We start from the raw sequence: 24,211 nt of genomic DNA, 5'->3' as shown, positions 1-24,211 counted from the left end.
TCATTTCTGCATTTTACTTCCAAACCTTTTCCCATTCCTTTTTCACTACCCATAAAGAAAAAAAATGGACTAACCATTGGAACACACGTCCAAGACTAGTGGTCACTGGGGTCAGCATATTTTTTAGGTACGAGGAAGAAAGAAGATAGAATAAGATAACAGTTCTTAAAATCACACACCACTCCTGAACTTCATGGCAAGATATTCATTTTCTCAGACTCCATAAAAATGTCAACAGCTAACATCCTCTGTGCCCTTTCACCACAACCAGCCGCGCCAGCCACAACCAGTAGTAGGTAATCCCCAGGGTATTCAATCAGAGGCAAGAATTGATCCTAGAACCTTGTGCCTCAACCATACATCATGGCATTTTGCACTAACCAATTGGGCACCCTGATGGACTGAGAAGGCAAGATATGAATATACTCGATGCCTTTAAGATGATAATTCATATAATACGGCAGCAGCAATCCCATCTCCTTTCAATCAGTAAACTTGACAATTAATGCCCAATTACCTCCATAATTGATCGAAAAACCATGCAGAGAGGGCTATCATCCCTACAGGACTAAAGATATTTGACACCCTGGCTGAAGCAAAGCGATGCAGTTCCAAGGAAGTTTCCAGTCATGGCGAAATTAAAGCGCCCATCAGGGCTGGTTGGTTCACAGTCCACTGGTATGGACAAAAATGAAAATAGAAGCAATATTGGAGCTGATTAAGATTAAAGATAAGCAGGGTGTTCATTAAACAGAACAAAGCAAAATACAGCCAGTCAAAAGCTAATCAAGAAAACCAAAAAGTTTTATCTGCCATTTCTCCCTTTCGATATCTAGTGCAGACGAAGTCCACTATCTTGTTTGTAGACTAAAACTCCCCTGGATGGCAAACCTCTAAATTTTAGTTTTATGCTTCTGGTCAAGTCCCTTTCCCTTGTTGGATTTGCTGAAGAAGAGCTGCTGCAAGCTGCAATGTGGCTTGCAAGCGTTTCTGTGGATCTGCCTCCACTTCCTCTTGTGTCTCAGTGCTTTGCAGTGGTTGATTCCCCTGAACCCCTGTCTGAACTTCCCTATGACTTGTGTGAGGCATTACAGGCACATTTGGTGTTTGCTGCTGCTGCTGTTGCACTTGACCAAACTGAGATGTTGAAAGCTCAGTAGACACTTGATGATTCTGTAGAGCATATTTCTGAGCTGTCCGAAATGGGTTTTCAGGTGGATTCATTGTGTTCGGCTGCCTAAAATCTTCCCCCCCAGACAACATACTGCTTCCCGATTGCCTCTGCTGCCCAAGTAGAGATGATGCCAACTGTGCCAGTTGTTCTGGTTGCAGGGAAACAGGCATAGGCAATGAAACTGAAGGTTTGATTTCTTGAAGAGGCAATTTGCTGCTTCCAGATAATGGGATGCCAGAATTTCCAGTTTGATAATGACTTGAGCCTGTTCCTTGTACAGCCTTTTGCATAATTGACTGGTAGTCCTGAACCATGGTATCAACAGCACTATTGGTTGCTTGCAAAGGTACATTTCTAGTACCCGAAATTGAATTCTGCAGATGGTGAGGTGACCAGTTTGGTCCCAGTGAAGGGTTCCGCTGATGAAGCAGATATTCAGGACTGTTCTCATTAATGGAATTGGATGCACCACCAACAGCATGGGCAGAGCCTGAAAATGAGGTAGGTGGAGCTGAAGTGGGCACATTCCCTGTATAAGACACATTGCTAACTCCCGATTTACCAAAATTTGGGAAAGATGCCATTGGAGGAAACAGGCCCGATGGTGATGTTGGCTTTGGGTATTGTGTATCCCCATGAAAAGACATGAAACTCGGTGCCTGCGGCTGATCAAGAGAACCAAAATTAGAACCAGGATTCTCTAACCTTAAAACAACACCAGAAATGCTCAATTTCCCTGGCACTTTCAGAACCTTCTCTGAGAATTCTGATGGGGGTACGAGAAACAACGTGGTTCTTTCATCCAATTTAGCCACAGCAGCTCGCTGCTTCTCCCCTAGATAATTCATGAACTCATTATAGTATCCAATATCAGCATCGCTTTCAGGGACAAAGAATACCACCCAAGCACTAGCTGCTTGATAGTAATGCTTTGCAAGCATGTCCAGACCAGTCCTTGCAGTGCAATCTAAAAATTCAGGCCTGCAGCATATGAAGAGTGTTAGTAATTTTTCAAAATGCAAGTCCAGAAGGGAGGTGAAGGAAGAAGATAGGGGACCCTATAATTTGGATAAGGTAGTTTTAATAAGCGTGAAAGTGCTCTCTAAAAGTCTCTCAATCACATGTTAAGTTCTGGTGAAGTGAGTTGCTTTAATTGATTTATTCTATTAGACAAAATGTGAACCCTTGAGGGCTAACAATATGAAGCATTGCATTTCCAAAATAGGATGCCAAAATGCACCCTTGAAGGAGACTGTGATCACTCACATCTAGAAACCTAAAATAATGACAAAAGGAAAGGAGTCATGACTGGAAATTATTAATTAGCAGATGTCCAAGCTGAAAGAGAGGCCGTGGGAATTGCAGGGAAATTACTCCAGAAGAATCTCAAAGTAAAGCACAGGCTACTTACAACATGATGTCCATGACCTTTCCCACAGGAAAGCAGCGAGCACGACAGATGGAAGATCCTCCCTTTGCTATGGTCCCTTCCCATTTCCACTCCCCACTCAAAGAAGATGGATGTGATTCAGGAGTTAATCTTTTCCAATCAACAGGGTTTGAAGACAAAGAACCAGAACCTACCTGAAAACCATCATAGGATGCTTTCCACTGTTCACTCATTTCCCCATGAGGACGGGTCAGATTCATTGGGTGATCAGACATCTGTTTATACCCAAACGATCCAGGCTCATAGTTTTTATCAATGGCCTCAGGTTGGGGATAGTCAGAAAATATTCTTGGCAGTAAATGCTTCTCTTGTTCTGCAACAGAGAAAGGATACTCTGGAAGCTCTTTCTCAGGAGGGAAGGAGCCAGTTTTTAGTTTCTTTGCTCCATGAAATAGGTAGGCATCTTCTGGCAAGTCCCATGGATCTTCATAGAAGGGACTTCTCCGAGGAAATTTCTGGGGAGAAAAATCACGAAAGTGAGCAACCCTGTCTCTTGTAGGACTACTGTGATGCTCATATACGTCTGCTGATGCTCCTAGTTCAGATCCCATGTCTCGGAACCTCCTATGTTCAAATGTACCATTTCCATCTGTCCATAAAGTACTCTTCCTACCAAAATCAATGACATCAGAATCTTCGGTCTCCAAATTTGAGATGAAACGAGGAGATCTGACACTGGGATCTCCAGGGAAGTTCCCAAAATTCCTCTCTTGCCGGAAATTTTCAGAAGATCCAGGGCGACTATTGGACTGAAAATGTGGGGATGGAGGGGCATTCATTGTATTCCTTCCACCGTTTGATGGACCAGGTTCACTCTTTGCAAAACAAATATGCACACGGGGATTGCCAAATAACTTCCCCTGAAGAGTTTCTTTTGCCCTGCAAGCTGCCGTCACACTCCTGAATTGGACAAAGGCATAACTACGACCTGGGAATGAAGTAATCTTCTCAATCTCACCAAATGGTGAAAAGGCCTTCCTTAAAATCGTTTCATCCACCTTCAGTAAGGAGGGAAATCCTATCCATAAAACCTCACAAGGCTCTCCCTTTCTATCACTGATACTAGACTTGTCAGGATAAAATGTGTCAGGACTACCATGACGTGTTCTTGAGTCCCTTTGAGAGAATGGAGATCCTCTTATTGTGGACCGTTGTTCATCCCGTCGTTGCAGGTAGTCTTCATCACGTGATGCTGTTGATGACTTCTCCTGTAATTTAAAATCTCACCAAGATAAGTTCAACACCATTTTACAAAAGGACAATTCCTATGGATTTGACTCATCAATTAAATCAAGAAACAAAATAAATGAACAAAACTAAAGAAGCTAAGCTTCATTATGAACCCACAAGGAAAAGGAACTAGTTATGAGTATGCAGGATGGAGAAAGAGAGAAATAAAGAACAAACAACATAATGCTTGTATAAGCAGAAGGCCATGAATGACTTCATGCACCATCATATTTATTTTGGTCCATTGGTGAGATAATCTTCGAGACATCTTTCACATAACAGATGACAGCTTTAAGGATACAAAAAAATACAAAGGGAAAACAAAAACAAAACAATAGCCCCATTAGCTTGAATGCCACAGTGACCTTCCTTCTAAGCCTCAGTCTGACCGTCAAAAAGTCATCTCTATTTTGTTTTGGGTGGGAAGGGGTTGAGGATTAAAAGAAGAAGGAAATATATATGGTAAATAAGATAAAATAATTAAATGTCACAAGCATGAAGGGGGCACATTCCTAGTACACCAGCAGTGTTTAAGGAGATCAAAAAAGAGAGAAGCAAAAAAACTGGACTTCCAAATCCCTTTAGCTTGTCACAAAAGAACAATAAGAACAGACAGGCTCCTGATCTTTGTTCCACTTCACACCAAAGAATGAAATCAAAGAATTTGTGAACTTTCAACTCCCAATCATGAAAACTCCTATTAGAACAATGGTTTCAGAGACCATGTCCATTCTCCTCCAACCAAAGATCCCCTACTCTAGCATTGATATTAGAGGAATTCTAAACGAGGGGAAACAATCCTTAAGCAAGGACTCATTTCACTACCTATCTAGTTAGAACTTGGTTTTAAACCACTACCAACAAAGATGGTAGTCCTAAGCCAAAACTCTCTCAATCCTCTCCCTATATAGCCTTTCCAAAGTTCTACTCCACAAGGCTTTCCAATGCCTTTGGAGCACCATCCATCACCACTCACTCCAAACGTGCCACCTTCAATACTCTTCCATATACAATTGTCTGTCCTCCGCAGAAAACCTTCACAACCATTTGCCAAGAATGAATCATTGAGAATTTCAAGCCCTCTTAAATCAAGCCCACCCAAATTCTTAGCCTCAAAAACTATGTCCCACTTCACAAGATGAAGCTTATTGCCTGAGGATTTTTTTCCCCAAAGGCTCACCCTTTCAACAAATATTGTTTTTTTCCAAGAGGTCAATCTCTTGTTAAAGCAATCCCACCACATTCCAAACAGCCGGAGATTTAAAGAGGCTCCCAACGGAAGGCCTAGATAGAATGTGGGGATCCCCACCCTACTACCCAAAGCAGCAGCCCACCCCTCAATATCAGTCACCTCCCTTACTTGAATAAGCTTACTCTTCGGCAGACTTTTTCTCAAAATTGCAAGACAATTTGGTAAACGGAAGAACATGATAAGGTGGTTTGGATGGATTAAAAGAGTGGAGTTTTCTCTGTCAAATCTCTCTATTCTGTTTTGGAGCCAAGGAGTTCAATTCCCTTCTCAACAGGCCTAATTTGAAATTCATGGATCCCATCTAAAATGAGTTTTTACTTGGGAAGCTAGTTGCAGAAAGGTGTTGACGCTAGATCAACTTCAAAGGAGAGGATGACCACTAGCATATAGATGTTCTCTCATAGAAATGAAGCGTAATCACATTCTCCTTTACTCAACCAAATCATTTATGGAAATTGTTATTCTCCTTAGTTGGCATGGTTTGGATCATTCCTTCCATGGTCAGAGAGACTCTTTTAAGTTGGCATGGTTCCTTTACATAAGAATGTAATGACCCACTAGGCTATACAATTTTTGGATGATTCGGAGGGAAAAGATTAAAGAACATTTAAAGAGCAGGAGCAATCTGATCAAAAGCTGAAATGTTTATTCCTAAGTAACCTTTTAGTATGGGTTAGGTTGTACAAAAAAGAAGACTCAATGCCTTCGATTAATTTGTAGATTGCTTGGGATTGTGTTGAGGGAGAGGGTTGTTTTTGTGTTCTCTTTTTTGGCATTGCCGTTCATTAACCGTTGCATACATCCTGTACATTTTGGTGTACTGCTTTTTTATCGTATCTATAAATTCTATTGCCTATTAAAAAAATAATAGAAGCAACCACTCTAAATGGACTGGATGATCCACATTTGCAAAACTAATGAGTTTAAATACCATCATGAGCTTTCTCATAACCTCAGCTTTACTTTCAAAAAGTCATCTTTTGAGGATGGGGGTCAGGTGGGATTGAACCAATCATTGGAGCTTTGTGATGATAGAAATGGACAGAATGGAAAGGAATAAATAGCAAGGCAGCAGAAATGCAAAAGAGAGGAGCTTGTCTGTTGAAGTTCACTGTTGATCACTACTTAACTTAAACGCCAATTAAAAGGAAATATAAGAATAAACTACTGCTTAGCTTAAAACACCAATTAAAAGGAAATATCAGAACAAACCCCAAAAAGAACTTCAATCTGCCAAATAATACATCTTGCATGGAAAACTCTACTTGCAAAAGCAGGGGCAACCATTTGGCTTGTCCATCCATTCATCAATGCATAAAATTTTCAGCACAAATCAATATTATGAGGAAAGAGTTTTAAAGGACGAATTTGATATCCATCAGACACAAATCCAAGAGTTCTACTCATCATGAAAGAATTGTTCAACAGTTAACAGACAACTCCCAACTTCACAATTTAGCGCAATCATACTGCTAGCTGAAAGGCAGAGAGAGACAGACAGGAACAATAGTCTCACTATGTCATCATGACAAAGGTTACTACCTCCTCATTTCATGAAGGAACCATCCTCAAGATATTGGCTTGCTACCTTGACCAGGGCTAACATAATATAGGTCTCCTATGATTAAGAAACAGCATGTATGCCTCTCAAAATATGAGAAGATTAACAATCAAATTAAAAATACATTCTTTCAGTTTACTTAAAAACAATGTGAATATGACATGGTATTCAGTTTACTTGAAAATGCCCTTTGAAGCAGAAATTTCCGTACAAAATTGACTAGACATGGAAATAGAAATAGAAATATTTCTTTTGACATCACGGTAGAGGAAAGATAGATGACTGAATTCAAAAGGACGTGACTAAGTTGATAAATGTGCTTCAATTGACATTGGAAAAAAAATGACAAACAAATTCCATCAACTTTTAAAGTAAAAAAGTTCCATCAAAGCTTGGGCAAATTGTGCACATAACAAAAAAATCTTACTGATTATATGGCAAACTTTTGTTAAAGAGCACAAGATCAGGAGGAGGAAGTAGGGTCCTGATTGCAGTTGAATTATTCTATCTTTCCAGACTTCCACTTTCCAAGGCTGGTCAGTAGAGATCCACACACAAGGCAATGGAGTAGATCAGATGCTGATGTGGGTCTCCTGTCACATCAAACTGATGTAAGGAACCCAAAGTAACAGCAGTAACCTTTTCTTTTGATTCCTTTTTTAATTAGAGGTCTTCCTCTTCCAAGATAAACATTTAACTAATGGTTAGCTGGTAATTGAACTAGAACTTTAACCCTCATCTTAAATAGTAGATCAATTTGGATCATCAGAAGATAATTGGAGATTAAAACTGAAGATAGTCATCTCAGAACACTCAAAATTTGTATCACTCTTTTTCTTACCTTTGTCATTCCAAATCAAAGTTTGAAAGAAGTACAGAAATACAAAACCCTAAAGATTTTCCTAAGCATCAAAAGAAGTTTTTAAGGCATGCATCTCAACCAACTCAAATGTGAGAAGAGAGGAAGGAGAGAACAGAAGAAAAGAAAAAACAAGATATAACAAGAGTCATCTTAATAAATTTTTGCAAAAAATCTGCAAGTCTTTACTCTTCACAACAAACTAAATATGACCCAATCAATTCATAATACCATGCTGCTGCAGCAGGATAAAGATAAAAAAACTTCATTAACCAAGTTCTGAAATTTCATAACAAGGACATAGCCTCATTGGTCAAACCAACACATACAAGTGAAAGCTTTACATTTTTAAGTCTCAACATCATGTAGTCTTTGTATACAGCTTTTTTCGCTGCCATGGAATTTCAATGAGAATGAGAAGTACCTATCAAACTTTAGAATAGAAGGCAAAAAAAAAGGTGAACAATTTTTCATTTAGAATCTACCATGGAATTATAAAGCAAGGATGAATAACTGGAATATGATATTAAACAATTTATTATTCAACCAGAAGCTTCTTTCAGATGAAAGCTTTTAGCACATTTCACAAAAATTCCAAAAAGAGTGCATAACTAATAAAAGTAGTCTCCAACAGGAATAAAATTTGAACTGTTGTAGTCCACAGAAGAGCCAAACCTCAGAACCACTGACAGGAGAAACCTTCCAGACAGATTTAATTGATTTCTCAATACAGCACCAAGTTAAAAAATTAAAGGCCCTTCCTTATGGAGTCCTTTCATGATCAAGCCTGGATTGGCTACTTGGGATCAAAACAATGGAACATGATACCTTCAAACATTCATTAGAAGTGCAGAAAATTTGGGACACAAGAAGGTATTCAGTTGGACTGAAGCTGATATTTCCATCTATGATAAGCCATTTTCAGTAGTATGAGTAATTTTCTCCTCCCAACAACATAAACTATGTAATCAAGTAAAATTTCAAATAGAAGAATCATATTATCATAAGATGCATCATTAATTGATATCTAACAGCAATTGTTTGCCATGGTTCTTGCTGGATGAGCAAAGTAAATATCATCTCTTTATACCATACACTTGCATGATGCACATAAAATGATGCAATGCCCAATAATGTTTGGGGTTTATATTTGCAATGCAGGGTGCAAAAGTTAAGAGAAGCAAGGTCATGGGTCCAGCTTTTACAAAGGTACTAGAAGCAGGTGGGAGGATTTGAGGAGGATACTTCATTTGGATGCAGAGAATGGGCAAAGAGCCATTCTGGCAGCATGTGGTGCATGGAGCAGATTTTGAAGCTTAGGTTCCATGAGCTGTATGGCATAACTGAGAATAAGAAAACCAGGGTGACAGATTATTTTACATTGATAGAGGAGGTTAGGAACAGGACCTTGGGTTGAGACAAAATTTCCAGGACCAGGAAGTGGCTGTGTGGTAGACATAATCTCAGTGGTCTAGCACATTGCTAAGTTGGTAAAATTATGCAAGTTCATCCCAAACTGGTGTCACATGTGTAAATGTACATGGTCTTTGGTGGTCTCTTTCTTTCGAGTGTTTTGGATTCTCCCCCAATCAGTTAGAGCTGTATTACTTGCTGGCTTGGAGCATTCACAGGCACCAAGAGAAAAAGATGGTTTGGAGGTCAAATCATGGTTTTCGCAGTCTATTTAGAAGAACACAATAATAGAACCTCTGATGAGTGCACCCATCAATTTTGATTGTGAAGAACTTGTTTCTATACTTTGTTCTTGCATTCAAATGGAGAGATGGAAAATGCTAATCACTCCTGATTTTTTAGATCACTTGGGAGTTGGTTAGCTTAGTGATGGAAGTTGGTTGTTTCAATTCTTTTTCCTTTTGCCTTTGTGCAAACTGTATACATTGTATGTACATGGATTGCATGTTATTACGTGCTTTTATTAATATTTTTATATTTATATCTATTCTGCATATTAAAAAAAATAATGGGGATGTTGCTTAGTATTAGACCTAATTTTGCAACCTAGAATATCATTGACAGCAATTATCTTCAACACTAGAGTAAGGTTGTTGCAATTTTGTGTCTTAAGAGTTATACACATCAAAGAAACCCATTACAGACTAATCATCACTCAAGCTACAAATTGACAAGTTTGTGAATTATACATCAACTAGCTTGTATCTAAGTACTTTGCTTCCCAATCATTGTTCACAAACTTGATATTATCTAGCACAGGCCCCACAAATGGATCACTGTATAAGTATGTATCCTCAAGTTGCAACTGCAGCATAACCAGGAAAATACAGATAAGAGTAGTATTGCCCCATCCTGTATTTCTAAAAATTGTTGTACCACTAAAATTTAATTGAAAAGGAGATGATCAACCTATCATTATATCAAATCAGCCTATTGTCTAACTTAATAAAACCAGAAAATCTATATAATAGTGTAGTCTCTTACAAATTGTTAAAAGTTCAATTGCATGGGCATCAGTTTTGCACAGAGCACCACAGTTCTATTGACTAATATGAAATTTCTGAACATCTTTCCTGAATCAAAAGAGACTCTGGATATATCCTGTTAAGTACGAATATATCCTGTTTAAGTTGAAAATTGAATACTTGGTTCTGCTTATGTTGGTGCACCTCCTTTTAAGTGCTTTTAATATATTTACTCATTTATCTATCAAATAAATAAATAAAAATTGCACACTTGGTTTTCCAAAGCTTAAGAAACCGTAGAAAAATATTGTGCTCACTAGTTGTGACAGGTCTTACTAAACTTGACTTGGTGGTTGATTGTCAACTGCCAACCCAGAAGAAACAACTGAAAGCATATCTATGTTTTCATCCTTCTTCACATAGTTAAGAGTAAATGGAGTGATAACAATCAGTAGGCAGTGGATGTGGAGATATTTAGAGTTGCTGAACCAGCATCTACATTTTTGAATGCAATAAAAATTACTTGTATATTTATTTAGATGGCATTCCTTCACAACCACCCCACACTTGGAAAAACTGGAGGAAATCAAGAAAGAGAAAGAAAGGAAGGATTAATTTGAAATAAGAGTGGATTAACAAATAGATCATTCACTTGATGAACATCCATGAAGATGTGATTCAAATTTGGAATCCTGTAACAAGTGAATACAAATGTTCCAAAATGCTGTAACATACCATAATTGAGTCCTGAACACTGACCAAGACCGTTTGAGATTTTAGATCATTTTCCGGATGTAACATACCATAATAGAGTTCCTAAATACTGACCAAGACTATTTGAGATTTTAGATCATTTGCCAGATGGATTTTGATGGTCTTGGACTAGATGTCCCCAAATTATCCGAGTGGAAGTTCCCAAACAAATTCCTGCATTGTGGAAGGCATCAGTATTGTGACAGGACTTGCTTGTTTCTGGCAATTCTTGCTTTGCATTCAATGGTGAAATATTCAATGGAGAAATTTTTTTGATTAGTAAGCAATAAGACTTCCAGTACAGGGGTTTTGAAATAGTCAATGGAGAAGTCAATAAGGCTTCCAGTACAAGGGTTTTGCATGGCTAAACCTGTGAGTCTTGGTGCACAAATTTCTTTCTGGAGTGGTCCTCAAAGACTGCCTACGACGTGTTTTTTTAAGAGTGCTGAAAGAGGTTCAAATAGAGGAACCAGCTCCAGTTATCATCCTGTGCTTAATGAGATGCATCCTTTCATTTTCACCATGTCGAAGGTCAATTTAGTTGGACTTCCAAAGGATGCCACATAATGAATGGTTTCAGAACAAGTATGGGACTTGCATTTACTCAATTTTAAAAATTTAATGGAGGAAGATGATTGGGAGACACTTAATCCAGTAGCACCTTAGTTTGTTGCATTTTTCATTACCATGCATCGTACAATGCATTCCTTTCTTTTTTCTCTTTTTGGTGCACATATAAAGAAAAATGTAACAATACCAGAAAAATACAAGACGCATGCATAAAGGAAAACAAGCTACATCATCCAAAGAGTCAAGGCCAATCATGAAACATAGGGGGAAACCTAATACAAACACTATACACTGAAGAGTGTTCCCATGCATAAATTCTTTGAAGTAAATAATTGAGGCAATTCAGTGGCTGTGAAATCACATTACAAGGAGACTCATTATGCAAGAAGGAATTATTGTTAGCTCCAAAGGACTTCATTTCCCTAGAGATATTTGAGCTTCTACACAAAGAGACTTACTTTCATTCTCTTATTTTCCAATTTTGGTGGGCCACAAGGGTGTTATGCTATAATGCCTGCTTAGCCATTTGTAGGTTATTTCGGAGGATAGGAAAAATGCAACTTATTAGGTATGTTCTTCCCTTGGTGTGCCATTCGGGGAAGGCTGAAGTCTTCCTCATTTCGAGATATCACAATACCATTAACAGACTGGAAACATGTAACATCTTCTAAACTTTCTAGAAACTTGAATCATATTTCCTCTGGGGCTCTCTCTAATCTGTCTACTTGAAATAGAATGTGAAGTGTTGTTCATTTGGAAACCCAAGTCATATGAATAATCAAGGTATTTTTTATCAGAAATTTGGGATGTATTTGCAAAGATCATGTTGGCAATATTCTGTTTGTCTTCTCAACTTCAGCAAAGGCATATTAGAATATACATGGTAAGTTGCTTGGCCTTCAACAGTTTCCACAAAGTGCTAACCATGCAATAATTTATGTTATGGTGGAAGGTGATAGTGTTGTTGGAATTACTTGCTTTTCTAATTAAACAAATTCCAATGTGGTCTCTTCATAGTTATAGTAGGGTTGTTCATCATGCTTTTGTAGTAGCCCATACTATCAATTGGATTCTCAGGTTCAAAATATCAATGGCAGGTAATTTCATCAGGAAGGACTCTACCACTGTTGAAAATTCGTTGTGAACCTTGTGGCCCTTCAACAAGAAGTACTTCCTTTTGTTCTCCCCTTTCACCTTTTCTTCTTATTCTTAGTTCGTTATTTCAATCAAAGAAGGGGCATTCTTTTTCGCTGTTCTTGTTATATTCTCTTTTTGCATATTTTTACACATTTCATGATCATCAACTCAACAGAACTCAAGACAAGAATATTGTTTTAGTTGTAATTACACTACTGTAACATGCAGAGAGAGAGAGAGAGAGAGAGAGAAGAGTTTCTTCAAGATAGATAGAATAGCATACTATACAGAATAATAAAAATATTCTTTTATAAAAAGCAATGATAATAACAATAATGATAAAAACAATAACAATATCATAAGAAATGAAATTTGAAATATAGAAGACACCTCTTATTAGCTTTCTACTTTTACTATATAGAAATATTAGTATTCCCATCATTGGAGCAAAATTTCACATGAGAATACTGTGGGAAGAAAGAAAGGGGGAGAGAAATGAGGGACGACGTAATTCTGAATACAATAATATGATTGCTTTTTGTTGCTTCTGAATGAATCAATTTAAAGCACTTCTATGACCAATTTTCATAGGGGAAAGGTTTCCTTGAGCATCTTATGATTTCTTTTGTTATGCACATGTTGCAGATGAGTCTTGAAGTTTCACAAATAAGACAACCATTTATATTTCCAAAAAAATAAAGTGAAATAATTTACAAGTTGTTTTGAGAAAGCTAATCATGTTTCATGTGGTTTGGGATGCTCCTCGGGCCTTGGTTTCAGCTAGGGTGCGAGGGGCATTTTTTTTTCTCTCTTGTAATTTTAGCCACTGCTTTGGTGGCTTTTTAATACAATCTCTTTATTTATCAAAAAAAAAAAATGTTTCATATGAGATATACTTTGAATAAGAGAGCCGTACAGACATGTGTCCCTTTATAAAAATAAGTTCTCTAGGTTGATAGGCATCATCAATGATAAATCACACAACTCAGCATGAGCATTTAGCAAGTAAAATCATCACATTTTAATTTAACATCTTTTTCAGTCAACCCTACTAGTTTCAACCCAACATCAGAGAAATGATCATCATAAAGTTATCTCCCAGCCCTCACATGGTCTACACTTCTAATGCCACTACAATCTATACATGGTCCTTTTTTATGTTTATCTTAAAATCTTTCAATTCTAAAGCTTCAAATCTCGAGCTCTCACTTTTAACTGTAACCTGATCAGCCTCTTCAGCAAACAACAAACATCCTTGGACCTCTTCTGGAGTATGCTAATCTACTTATCCATCAGATCCTATATTGCAAATTTACTTGTATCTTCTTCATTACGGTCATGCTATTATCTATCTTATCATACATGGATAGACCAAGTCAAAATATCTAAGTAACAATCCCTTTTACAGGAAATAACACCAATGAGATTTCACGTGACAATCTAATAACCTGTTGGTGAGGACTCAAAAACCTCCTAAAAATTCACTATCAGCTGCTAGCTATCTTATCTTCTGCCATTCTAGAAGCAATAGTTAACCCCTATGTATGCAATACCAACATACACAAAGTGCCCATTCCAGACGACAAGAAGTGCCACCAAAAAATAAAAAATGTGAGCAACATGGGTCAAAATAATTAAAGGGGTTACACTCCACAGTTCCACTTCATTGAGATAAATTTTCCTTTTTGTCTCTCTAAATATTGCAGTTATACATCCATTTCATGGTTTTTTTTAGTTTGTCCCGGTAAATTTTAAGTAAAGCTTCAAAGCAATTATATTTTCCTCATTGTGCCGAAAGATGAGAGGCTTACATAAGTAGTGGAGTAAGGTTTGGCGAATGACTCCACTTTGCTTATTTTGGTGCATTTGAAGAGTGCATAATGACTGAACTTGTTAATGAAGAAGAGAAATCAGATCAAAAGCTGAAGGAGACTTTTTCAAATCCCTTTAGGAGTGGTTGGCTACTTGTCCATTCCAGGACCTTATAAATAGTCTAAATTGTGTATAATAAGTCCTAGGTTTACTGTGTTTTTGGAGGGGTTTGTTCTTTGGAGCTTCTCGTACACCCCTTATGTACATAGGGGCGAACCATTTTTGTTAGGCACCTTCCATATGAATTTTTGTTGGCCTAACCAGAAAAAGAATTACATTTTGCTTGTATCATCGACACTCTTTAGACAAGACTTGTCCTACTCATAATAATAATCAGTAGTTCACCATTAAAAAGCACAAATTGCATGCTTTTCAAGGCATTACTCTTCATTGGATCAGACATGTAGATCTTCAAAATATGCACTTGAGAAACCGAGTGCAAAGCAAGATACTGAATAACCCTTCTGTTCATAATGTAAAAGACCAACTCAATCCAAATACCCAAAGAACATGCGAGATTAAAAAATTTGCACTATTGATGAGATTGTGAACTTAAACACACAGATCATGTGGATATTCCCATGTGCCCCTGTTGCTGAATGAGTTCAAATTTATGCCATGACCTGTTTTTCTTTTCCCTTTCTTTATATTTTTAACTCAAACTTGGGCCAAAATGTTTCAGGCAAAATATGCAATTGTGTTGGCTCAATGTTTGCCAGTGAAAGCTGCTATGCCCTTTATATAAATAATGAATTGAACAACTGATATACACACATATAAACGTACACATGAAACGAAAGGATGGGACAAAACTAACCGCCTTTGCAAACTCAATTTTAAGAGGCATGCCAGCCACAGAAAAACCTTGAAGTGATCTCATGGCATGAATGGCATCTTCTTCCTGCTTGAAATTAATGAAAGCATAGCTACGACCCGGCTGAAAAGCGACAGTGTCGAGCTCTCCGAACTGTAGAAAAGGATCAGTGAGAGTGTTCTCAGAAATGCTGTGCGATAGGTTTCCAACCCATAAGTGTCTCGATGGGGGGTGACTGCTCCGCCCAGAGTGGCTCTTCTCTTCAAATCTCGGAGGGTAATCCCTTCGAAACCTCTCTCTTGCACCTCTCCCAGTCTACACCAATCAATCCATCCATCCATCCATCAATCAATCAACAATCAATCTATCGAACAAAATCGAATTCACCGCAACCAAACAAACCAGGAAAAAAAAATTTTCAAAATCCGAAGTTGGATACAAACTCACCATTTTTTCTTTCTTCTTTTTATCGCCTCAAATGGCGCCGTTGATTCGGATTTCGATATCGCAAAGCATTCGGCAGTTGGGAGTTCAGTCCAGAGAGGTTCACGATTTGGCTCTAGGGTTTGTGAGGAAGGCCCTTATTCTCATTCTTATACACACAAGTATTCCTAATCTGGTTATATTTTCTTTTCAGCCACGAGGCACCTCGGTTTTCCATGTGTCGCCAACACACTCACCCAATGCTACTTTTTTTTTTTTTTCATTTCATTTCCTCGTTAAAATAATAAAAACTGCATATCTTAAAAGAATAATTCCCCGAATAAAATATTAAAATCCCCTCCATGTGTAGGGTTTATTCCAATTTTGCTTATAAAATCACCTAAGAAAAAAACTAAAGAAATGGGGAAATTTAAAAAAAAAAAAAATAGAGATAATTTTAAAAATAAAAATAATTATGATAAATTAAAATTTTTAATTAAAAAAATTATTGCCCGCATTTAAAAAATAATAATAATAAATCACCTTACAGAGTGTACAACTAAACTTCCTCAAAAATAAAAGTTTTATATGAAAATACAAAAATATATGTATATAAATTCATTTTACTTATTCTTTATCTTCTATATAAATTTCTTTTTAATAATTTATATAAAATTTATTACTATTAATGTTAAAAACAGAAACGGGAAGGAAGAAGGAAGAAGTAAATGGGTTAATAAATTAATAATTTTTTTTTTAACATTTAATCAAGCTGGCCCCTTTATTATCATGCCACCCAAGCGCACCCATGGTTATAAAGACTTGACGGGAGTAAAATCAAATAGGGTGGAAGCCCTTATCCTATACACGTGGAGATCAAATGGTGAACAAGAACTAGTCCGAATAAATTAGCCATTTGAGATGAGTTAGCAAGAGAAAATTGGTGTACAACTTGTAAAATTACATTGGAGATACTGCTTTTCCTACTATCTTAAATTCAATATGGAATCTACAGTACACTTTGTATCCAGCCATCTGGGGGAAGCAAGGGAGGATCCACTGGCTGCTCATCAAACAACACCATCCTGAAAGTTGGGAAATGCTTCACTTGTGATGAATGGTCCTTGTGCTTTAGCAGTTCCACCTTTTGAACCCATCAGTTCAGTCAACTCTGGGGATTGTCCTCTGCAAAAACCCCCATTCCCAGTGCAGAAAATGGAGCTTGAGCTTTAGGAGATCCGTTGTCCATGATCCATTGCTGGTTATTTTCTAATGCTTAGAGGGCTTATCCACTGCAAAACCAACCGCATTTCCAGTGAATCCAACAAAATCATTAAGCTTTTGTTTGTTCACTGGTGAACAGTAACTCACCTATAGAAGTTGGATCAATATGTACAAAGAAACTTGCAGCAACTATCAGATAGCAAAAGATGAGCATTATTCCTTTAAAATAGTTGGAAGTTCCCTCCTGCAAGCTCAACATGAAGCTTATACAAAAAGGGTTCATGATAAACCAGAGATGCTATGACAAGGAGGAAAAACAGACCCAAAAATAAACAAATGAATAGATAATTGTTTCATCCATCAGCAATTTGAACTCATTGCTACTACTAAGAAGGATGTGCAAACAGGAAATTTTGGCTTCCCAGTTTTCAAGTCATTCATAGGACCAATATTCAGGCATTCATGTTGAATAAATTTTCTTACAATATGATGGAACTTATGGAGTTAGACAAGGAAAGTTTTCTCCGTGGGCAAACCTGCAACATGAAGGCCACAACTATGACAGTCATGAAAAGGGTGGCTGTCTCGAAAAGCTGAAAATTCAAGTCCATAGGACGTCCCATGATCCACCCAACAACCACACAGAAGGGAATCTGCAGCCATAGCAACAATGAGAGTCTTCACAAAGTAAATAACCCAAAGGGGAAGGCACAAGCAACATAAAGCCCTTGACAGAATATGCCAAAGAAATATAGTAAGAGACATACAAGTTTCTTTATGCATCAAATACAGAATTGATAACATGGCACTAGTGAGGAGGCTCTGATGACAATGATGATGATGCAAGAAGAGTACAAGCTCAATAAGCTCTCAACAGCACCACCATGAACTACAAACCCAACTTACGGGATAAAAGTCAGGCTGAGTATTATGTAACTTGGTGAGAAAGCAGAATAACTTTTCAACGTTCCTCCCCAGATACTAATATATCAAATCAGTTTGGTACATCTTCAACAATCCATAGAACAAGGAAAACAGTTAAAAAAAAAAAAAAAGGCCCCTCCTTTAGCAGCTGGTCACAAAAACACATTCTATTCCACAAAATTAATACTCTTTCTTTTATTTTATTTCCCTTCATGTTATGTATATTGAGGATAATCTTTTTTTGGTAGTTGTCTCCTCAAAGCAAAAATAAAAATAAAATAGTCATACATTGCGAATAAGAATGCAATCCAAGCCATGGGAAAGATGGAAATAAAAAGTAGCTCTAGTCATACAGTCAAGCAGTACTCAAGAGACGTGACAGAGATAAACCTTGAACAAGGAACTATGCTTGTTTGTTGCTAAGATGGCTAACCAAACATGCAAAGACTTCTATATAAAGGAAGGCAGATGGCCAACAAACAGGCAAAAAACTTCTATAGAAAGGAGTCAGCCCTCTCAGACCTTAAAACTAGCTCTCAGTTGTATGAAGTACAAGAAATGGAAAACAGAATTTTTTTTTTCTTGGTGACATCAATCATTTATATGGAACATTATGAAAAGGTTGGGTATGAAACAGTCAGAACATGCACAGAAAGAGAGAGAGACAGGAGCCAACAATGTTCTGTAAGCCTTAAAAAAATGTGACCATTCCTAGTTTGACTGCCAATCAATTTCCTGGATTCGAAATTGACCATATTAAGTGATTTATAACTGGTAATTATCTTTCTTAAGGAAAGCAATCACAGGCATGTTGCTGAAACCCACTGTCTTGGACTTTTTTCCCATTCAAACAAGCTTTTAAAATCTTCAGCTCCACAAAGTATTGGATGCATAAATGCAACCAACACTAGAAATTTTTCAAAACAGATAATAAAATATTTTTCCTCATCCACTGCTCTGAGTTTCCAATGCAACCACATAACATACTATTTAGATTATTTTCCTCTCAGTTACTAGTAGCATACTAACATTGACATTATCTACCTTCCATTTACAACTTAAGAAATAATTTTTTTTTTACGGCACTCATGCATCAAAGATGGCTGTTCATTTGTTGGGTAATAACAAACGACTGCTAGCACAAAAAAAAAAAAAAAAAGCAAAATACTAATTTATTAAACAACACAAAGGCCAGGACTTGCTGGGAGGACCTCCAAGAATGAACTTCCATACAAGTCTGCCAATCAACCATCACTTACAAGTTCATTACCAATGCAACTTCCTACCACATGGAAGTATACTTTAGAGATGTGCAAAGTCTATTCTCTCAGTAACTAATGTGCAATACCAGAAACAGAAAAGGTTGATCTATCTATGATACTGAGGCATCGCTGCATCAGGGACATTCCTTTCAAGGATGGAAAAAGTTTAAAGTTACTCTTTAAACCAGCAGATAGCATTCACCTGAAGCTATGATGCTTATTTAATAAGGCTAACCATTTCATCATAAAGATTCATATTGGAAGCCAAGAAAGAAGATCAGTAATTTTTATGCAGTGCCCCACCATCTCTTCTCCAGGTGTTAACTAAATATTTTAAATTTGATTAAATAAAACTTTCTCTTCTCAAGGATAAAATAGAAAGAAAGCAGTTACAGCACCTATATACCTACAAACTTGAAGCTGATAAAATCACACTCAAAAAGTGTGCCTACACACCGCCACAAGCATACATATTTTCACAGGTAGGCTAGATAGGAACATACACTATGCTCATGGACATATTTAACTGAACTGATCTAACAAGGGAGTGGAATTAGTGAGTGGATGATTCATTAAGGCAAGGTGGAGGTGTGACATGGGATATGAAAGGAGCTGTTAAGTGAGACAGTTAAGGTTATTTGTGGGAGAACTTGAAGAGGAAATCAGCTGTTATTTGAGGGGTGTACTATAGTGTACCGTTATTATTTTAATGGTTTTCCATGGCAGTAAGAAAAGAGGTTATTTGTGCTATTCCATATCTAAGATGGAGATGCACACCAAGGAAAGAGAAGTTGAGCTCTTCAAATAATGTATATTGGAACTACAAGTCAGTGTGAATTTGGATAATACATAGCACCTACCCCAAACATCGATATTTGTGTTGATGAGCCTATTGCCACTCCCAAGGAAATGTCCTAGCAAAAAATTGAATCCATCAAAACAGAAGGATTAGTTAACAATGTCAAATGCAGTTATTAATAGATGCTAGCAGTACAATAACTTACAAGTTTGTCTTTCATGGCAAATATAATTGCACTTGCATGCTCTGCTGCATTCCCAACAATTGGGAGCAGGATAACACTAATAAATGCAATTGGCATTTTCCATGCAACAGATGCCCCCTGCACAGAGGAAGTTTACTATAAAACTGATAACAAAAACTAAAATAAGAGACTGAATTCCCCCCATTATGGTAAATTTAACAAAGAAATTGAATGATATACATCTTTCAATATACAAGAGAACACAAAGAAAACAAAACAATGTACTTTCTTATTCGGAGGATGCATCGGTCCTTGTCCCAGTAATAAAACAGGCATGCCGAGGAATTGATTAGCCAACAGGGTATATAAGAGATTACAAATGAAACGTTTTAGAATTACCTCTATGGCATTAACTAGGTACTCTGAGAGGACTGAAATCCACAAAGTCAAAATAGTTAGCCATATTATGGATTCCCACTTGGAAATTTCAGGAGCTTCATCTTCATCCCCTTCAGTTTGGTCCCCGCCCTGATTGTATACCATTTATCAGATAAAACGATTCACAATAAAGCAGAAAAGGAGAGAATGAGGATTTTTCTCGATATTATTATGATGGAAGATTGAGATGGACTACAGCACTGGAGAAAAAGATGAAAACAGAAACTATATTAACTAATAAATCATATGCAGAATCTAGGGGATATTAATGTTTAATAAAGTGATGTCTCAGGTTCTCCTAATTATCCTGCAAAACAGGGGTGCTAGAGCAGGTTCCTAATGTGAGAAGAAAAATTAGAAGCAGAAGCAGGAAGTATAGCTTGAGAATTGAAAATGAAACGAGGAAGTGGGAAGTGGGGACTTCAGGAAGCAAAGCAGCTAGGATGCATTAGATAACTATGATAGATAGCATAGAACATCATGTTAAAGCATGAAGTTGAGATTTCTGTTTTTTCTTTTTTTGTAGTGTTTGTTTCTGACAGAAATGAGCACTAGAAGACTGTCCTATCTCTACAACATAAGTATTGTTTCCGACAGAAATGAGAACTAGAAGACTGTCCTGTCTCTAAAACATAAGTATTACAGTTATGTATGATATGAAAATTTTGACTATGCAAGGATTAAATGGTTATTGAAGTATGACTAAATTCCATCTTCAACCCAAAAATACTGTGTATACGATCAGTGGATCATAGTATCTATAACTAACCAGAGACAAAAGATAAACAAAACATGACTTATCAAGGAAGAAAAAATGTAGTGGGCTTCTGAAAAACATCAAAGGGCCAACCTCATCGACTGGAACATAAAGGTTTTTCTGACTCTTCAGCTGAAAAACAAGATAGGCAGCATATGCCACAAGCATAATGCAGCTACTAAATCTTGAAAGGGCCAACTCAGAACTCCCAAAATGCAATTCAGTGTGAGTGAAGTGGAGGACAGCTGGAAACAGAAGCCCCATGACTGCCATCAACAGCAACCCTGAGTTCACTCCAGCAGCTGCCTGCCAATAAGATTAGAAACACTCCTATTTTTCAAACCAATATTGAAGGATGGGAGAGAGAGAGAGAGAGCAAAACTAACTATATATTTCTAATTTGGTTTGAAGAGATAACTGTACTTAAAATGGGAAACAGACCTTGCTAAACACCTGTTCCTTCTTAGAAAAAACCATTCCTCCACTGAAAAATGCACATCCAAGCACCAGCAACATGTTCGACAGAATTGAGCCCAATAATGACTGTTGAACAACACGTATCATGCCATTCTTCAGTGCATAAACTGATATTATCAACTCTGTGGCATTTCCAAAGGTGGCATTTAACAAACCCCCAACTGTAAAGCTCAGATCAACACCATTGTAAGTTAGCCACAAAGAAAATGATGATTGAAGTTCCAGGCAAACATGATATGAGCAAATTGACCCCAGTATTCCAGGCAAACTTGTCAGATACATGTGTCATTTACCATTTTGTAAATGAAGAGTTCTTTTAGGACAAAATTAGGAAAGGGGCCAAGGCAACCCCATTCCCAACTTTATCAATGCAACAAACAAAAGCAACCACACCCAACTCAGGCCATATCATCACTGTGGAGTTGTACAGGGCCAACCAATACTGTGACAGAGGCCAATGAACAAACCATATATATTCAAGACAAAAGGACAAAAACATACAAAAGTAAAGGATGAATATGGATTAGAAGAACAAGTAGAAAAGTCAGTCCTCATAGATTGTCCATCAAAATTTCAAAATATTAATTAAGACCCTGATCTTCTATAAAACCTAAAGATCTACATGGAGTGAGGAAAAAAAGACCAACTTTCAAAATTAGCAAGACATTTACCTGTAGGACCAGTGAACAAAGCTAACTGCCTGCATTAAAAGAAAAGATGGATTTATATTAAGCACTCATAAACCCAAGTTCTAGAAGTTCGTAAACAAATTATAATCAATTTTGGCTATATGTACTGGTAAATGAAGTTTTTCTTCCATGTACCCCACCCCAAGGTGAAATAAAGGGCCATGTGAAATATCCATGTCATAACCAGTCCCCACTTCCTCTTATGGACACACTTGTTGGTTACATTTCCAAATTAAATATCCAGAACTCATACCCAAGTAATGCTATCTGACAAAGCGTACTCTACACAAACCAAATTACCCATGTATATAAAGAGAAAATGAATGAATCCTTACTCTGTAGCATAACCCAATCGCTCAGCCAGAGGTATTATGCCCAGTAAACTAAGAAAGAAGACCCAACCCTGAAATACACTCCAAAGAACAAATGAGAACAAGTGGATATTTTTATGTGATGATCCAAAGTGCATGGGCATGTCAAGATAGAATGCAACTCACGTGATTGTTAGTAAACTTATCCACCAAAATTGCCGCGGGGCCAAAGGGCACAAGTAGGTTGATTTTGGTGGAGAAGACCACAACCTTTATGCTATTGAAGATGCTATTACTCATGCATTTAGTACCAGAAGTTTCTGAAGCAGGAGACGGCGCCAATACCAGGGGACCCTCCCGGGAATGTGTCTTTCTAGAAGCTGAGTCTGGGCTAAAAAGACTCTCGTCCTCAAACTCAAGCACTGCTCTTTCCTCTAATGATCCCATCTGGGGAACACACACTCGTCCATCAGATTTTAGTACCAAATGCCAAATGCAATATGCCTTGTAACAAATGTTCAGCAAAGCTCTAAATTTTGATATTTGCAAAGGAGGGGGAAAGAAACTGACTTCGAGATGGGAGTGAATTCCAACTATTTGTGACTTGTGGTTGTCCATACGCCCCAGCTACTGCGACTATGCCCAGAAAGCAACAAGGAACCATCCATCTCCAAGCATGGGCATCACTGCTCATTCAACTTTTCCAATGAATGGAAAAGGGTGGTGCCCAGGAGCATTATCTCGAATTTATTTACCTATTCACCCATTTCAACTTCAATATTCAATACAAATGAACCCCATGAAAAACACAGAGGAAAAAGAAACTGACCTGCTGATAACAATCAAGTGTTAATATGATTGAAATCACATAGATGATGACAATTTCTCGCTTCTGAGCATGGTATGGGATGGGTTCCGTAGTTTTCGTGTTGGGAAATGAAAAATGGTGGATAGAAGTGTAGGTGGTGGGTGGTTATTGGGATTAACGGATGATAAGGGGAACATGGAACGAAGGAAGAAGACCAGACGTTGAAAAAGAAAAACTACACCCATGAATGAAAGCAATAAAAGAAAGAAAGAAGGAAGAAACACGTGGAATGGAAGAGGCAGAAAAAGAACCGCAACCAATGGGTTCCATCATTCTCGGCTATTGTTCCTATCCCATCTCCCCCATTTCCGCATTTCTCTCCCGCTCAACTGTAAACCACCAACAGGAGGGCGTTTAGTTCTCTGCTCTTCTTCTCCCTACAAATAAATAAGTTAACTTTATGTTAAAAATAATTTTATCCCATACATAACTTCTTGTACATTGTAACTTTTTTTAAGCTTTGATTGGAGTTGCATAAAATATAATAACATTTTCAGAAATAGTTATTAATGGAATGGGTGGCGTAAATTAAATAATTAAATTAAAGTTTTTTTTTCACTATGCGAAAAAATTTTATAATTTAAAAAATAAATTTTATGGCATTTTGATTCAAGACAATTTTTTTAGAATATTATATTAATAATACTTTTATAAAAAAAGAAAAAGAAAAAAAAGTCAAAAATACCTTTTTATATTTAAATTTTTAATATTTTTTTTAAAAAATACATTTTTTAAAAATGGGTTC

General features: G+C 37.2%; 2 protein-coding genes across 4 annotated transcripts; both read right to left on the bottom strand.

Annotated features, from left to right (window-relative positions):
- Window positions 1–697: 697 nt before the first annotated feature.
- LOC100249524 (flowering time control protein FPA) lies at window positions 698–15,790 on the bottom strand. Its single transcript, XM_010659205.3, has 4 exons — window positions 15,558–15,790; window positions 15,114–15,425; window positions 2,586–3,832; window positions 698–2,155 (listed from the first exon to the last, which is right to left on the bottom strand). The coding sequence occupies exons 1-4, from the start codon at window positions 15,558–15,560 to the stop codon at window positions 919–921; spliced, it is 2,799 nt and encodes a 932-aa protein (XP_010657507.1). The 5' UTR covers window positions 15,561–15,790; the 3' UTR covers window positions 698–918.
- A 627-nt stretch (window positions 15,791–16,417) lies between these two features.
- LOC100244138 (vacuolar cation/proton exchanger 3) lies at window positions 16,418–23,799 on the bottom strand. 3 transcript variants are annotated; one of them, XM_002266347.5, is made up of 13 exons: window positions 23,428–23,799; window positions 23,169–23,353; window positions 22,785–23,045; window positions 22,623–22,690; window positions 22,270–22,298; window positions 21,563–21,759; window positions 21,215–21,427; window positions 20,326–20,454; window positions 19,948–20,064; window positions 19,804–19,857; window positions 17,294–17,410; window positions 16,905–17,001; window positions 16,418–16,825 (listed from the first exon to the last, which is right to left on the bottom strand). In XM_002266347.5, exons 2-13 carry the CDS (start codon window positions 23,214–23,216, stop codon window positions 16,803–16,805), a joined length of 1,353 nt encoding a protein of 450 aa, XP_002266383.2. In that variant the 5' UTR covers window positions 23,217–23,353; window positions 23,428–23,799; the 3' UTR covers window positions 16,418–16,802. The 3 variants fall into 3 exon arrangements, with proteins under 3 accessions (XP_002266383.2, XP_019079087.1, XP_059597201.1); XM_019223542.2 differs by having other exon boundaries at window positions 22,785–23,353; XM_059741218.1 differs by having other exon boundaries at window positions 22,785–23,799.
- Between the last annotated feature and the right edge of the window lie 412 nt (window positions 23,800–24,211).

Source organism: Vitis vinifera, chromosome 12 (genome assembly GCF_030704535.1).
Source record: "Vitis vinifera cultivar Pinot Noir 40024 chromosome 12, ASM3070453v1".
In the NCBI taxonomy this organism is placed as follows: domain Eukaryota; kingdom Viridiplantae; phylum Streptophyta; class Magnoliopsida; order Vitales; family Vitaceae; genus Vitis; species Vitis vinifera.
Note: the sequence above shows the minus strand (reverse complement) of the source record. Positions and strands in the feature narration are given on the sequence as shown.

Bases quoted from the DNA above. Each gene is read 5' to 3' on its own strand.
- LOC100249524 (XM_010659205.3), bottom strand. The intron at 3,833-15,113 runs GTTAGTTTTGTC...TTTAAATTACAG, and splicing joins AAATTGAGTTTGCAAAGGCG to GAGAAGTCATCAACAGCATC. The intron at 2,156-2,585 runs GTAAGTAGCCTG...CATATGCTGCAG, and splicing joins AAGGTCATGGACATCATGTT to GCCTGAATTTTTAGATTGCA.
- LOC100244138 (XM_059741218.1), bottom strand. From the start codon at position 23,216: ATGGACAACCACAAGTCACAAATAGTTGGAATTCACTCCCATCTCGAA. The intron at 22,299-22,622 runs GTAAGGATTCAT...CTTTTAATGCAG, and splicing joins CGATTGGGTTATGCTACAGA to GCAGTTAGCTTTGTTCACTG. The intron at 19,858-19,947 runs GTAAGTTATTGT...ATTTTTTGCTAG, and splicing joins TTGCCATGAAAGACAAACTT to GACATTTCCTTGGGAGTGGC.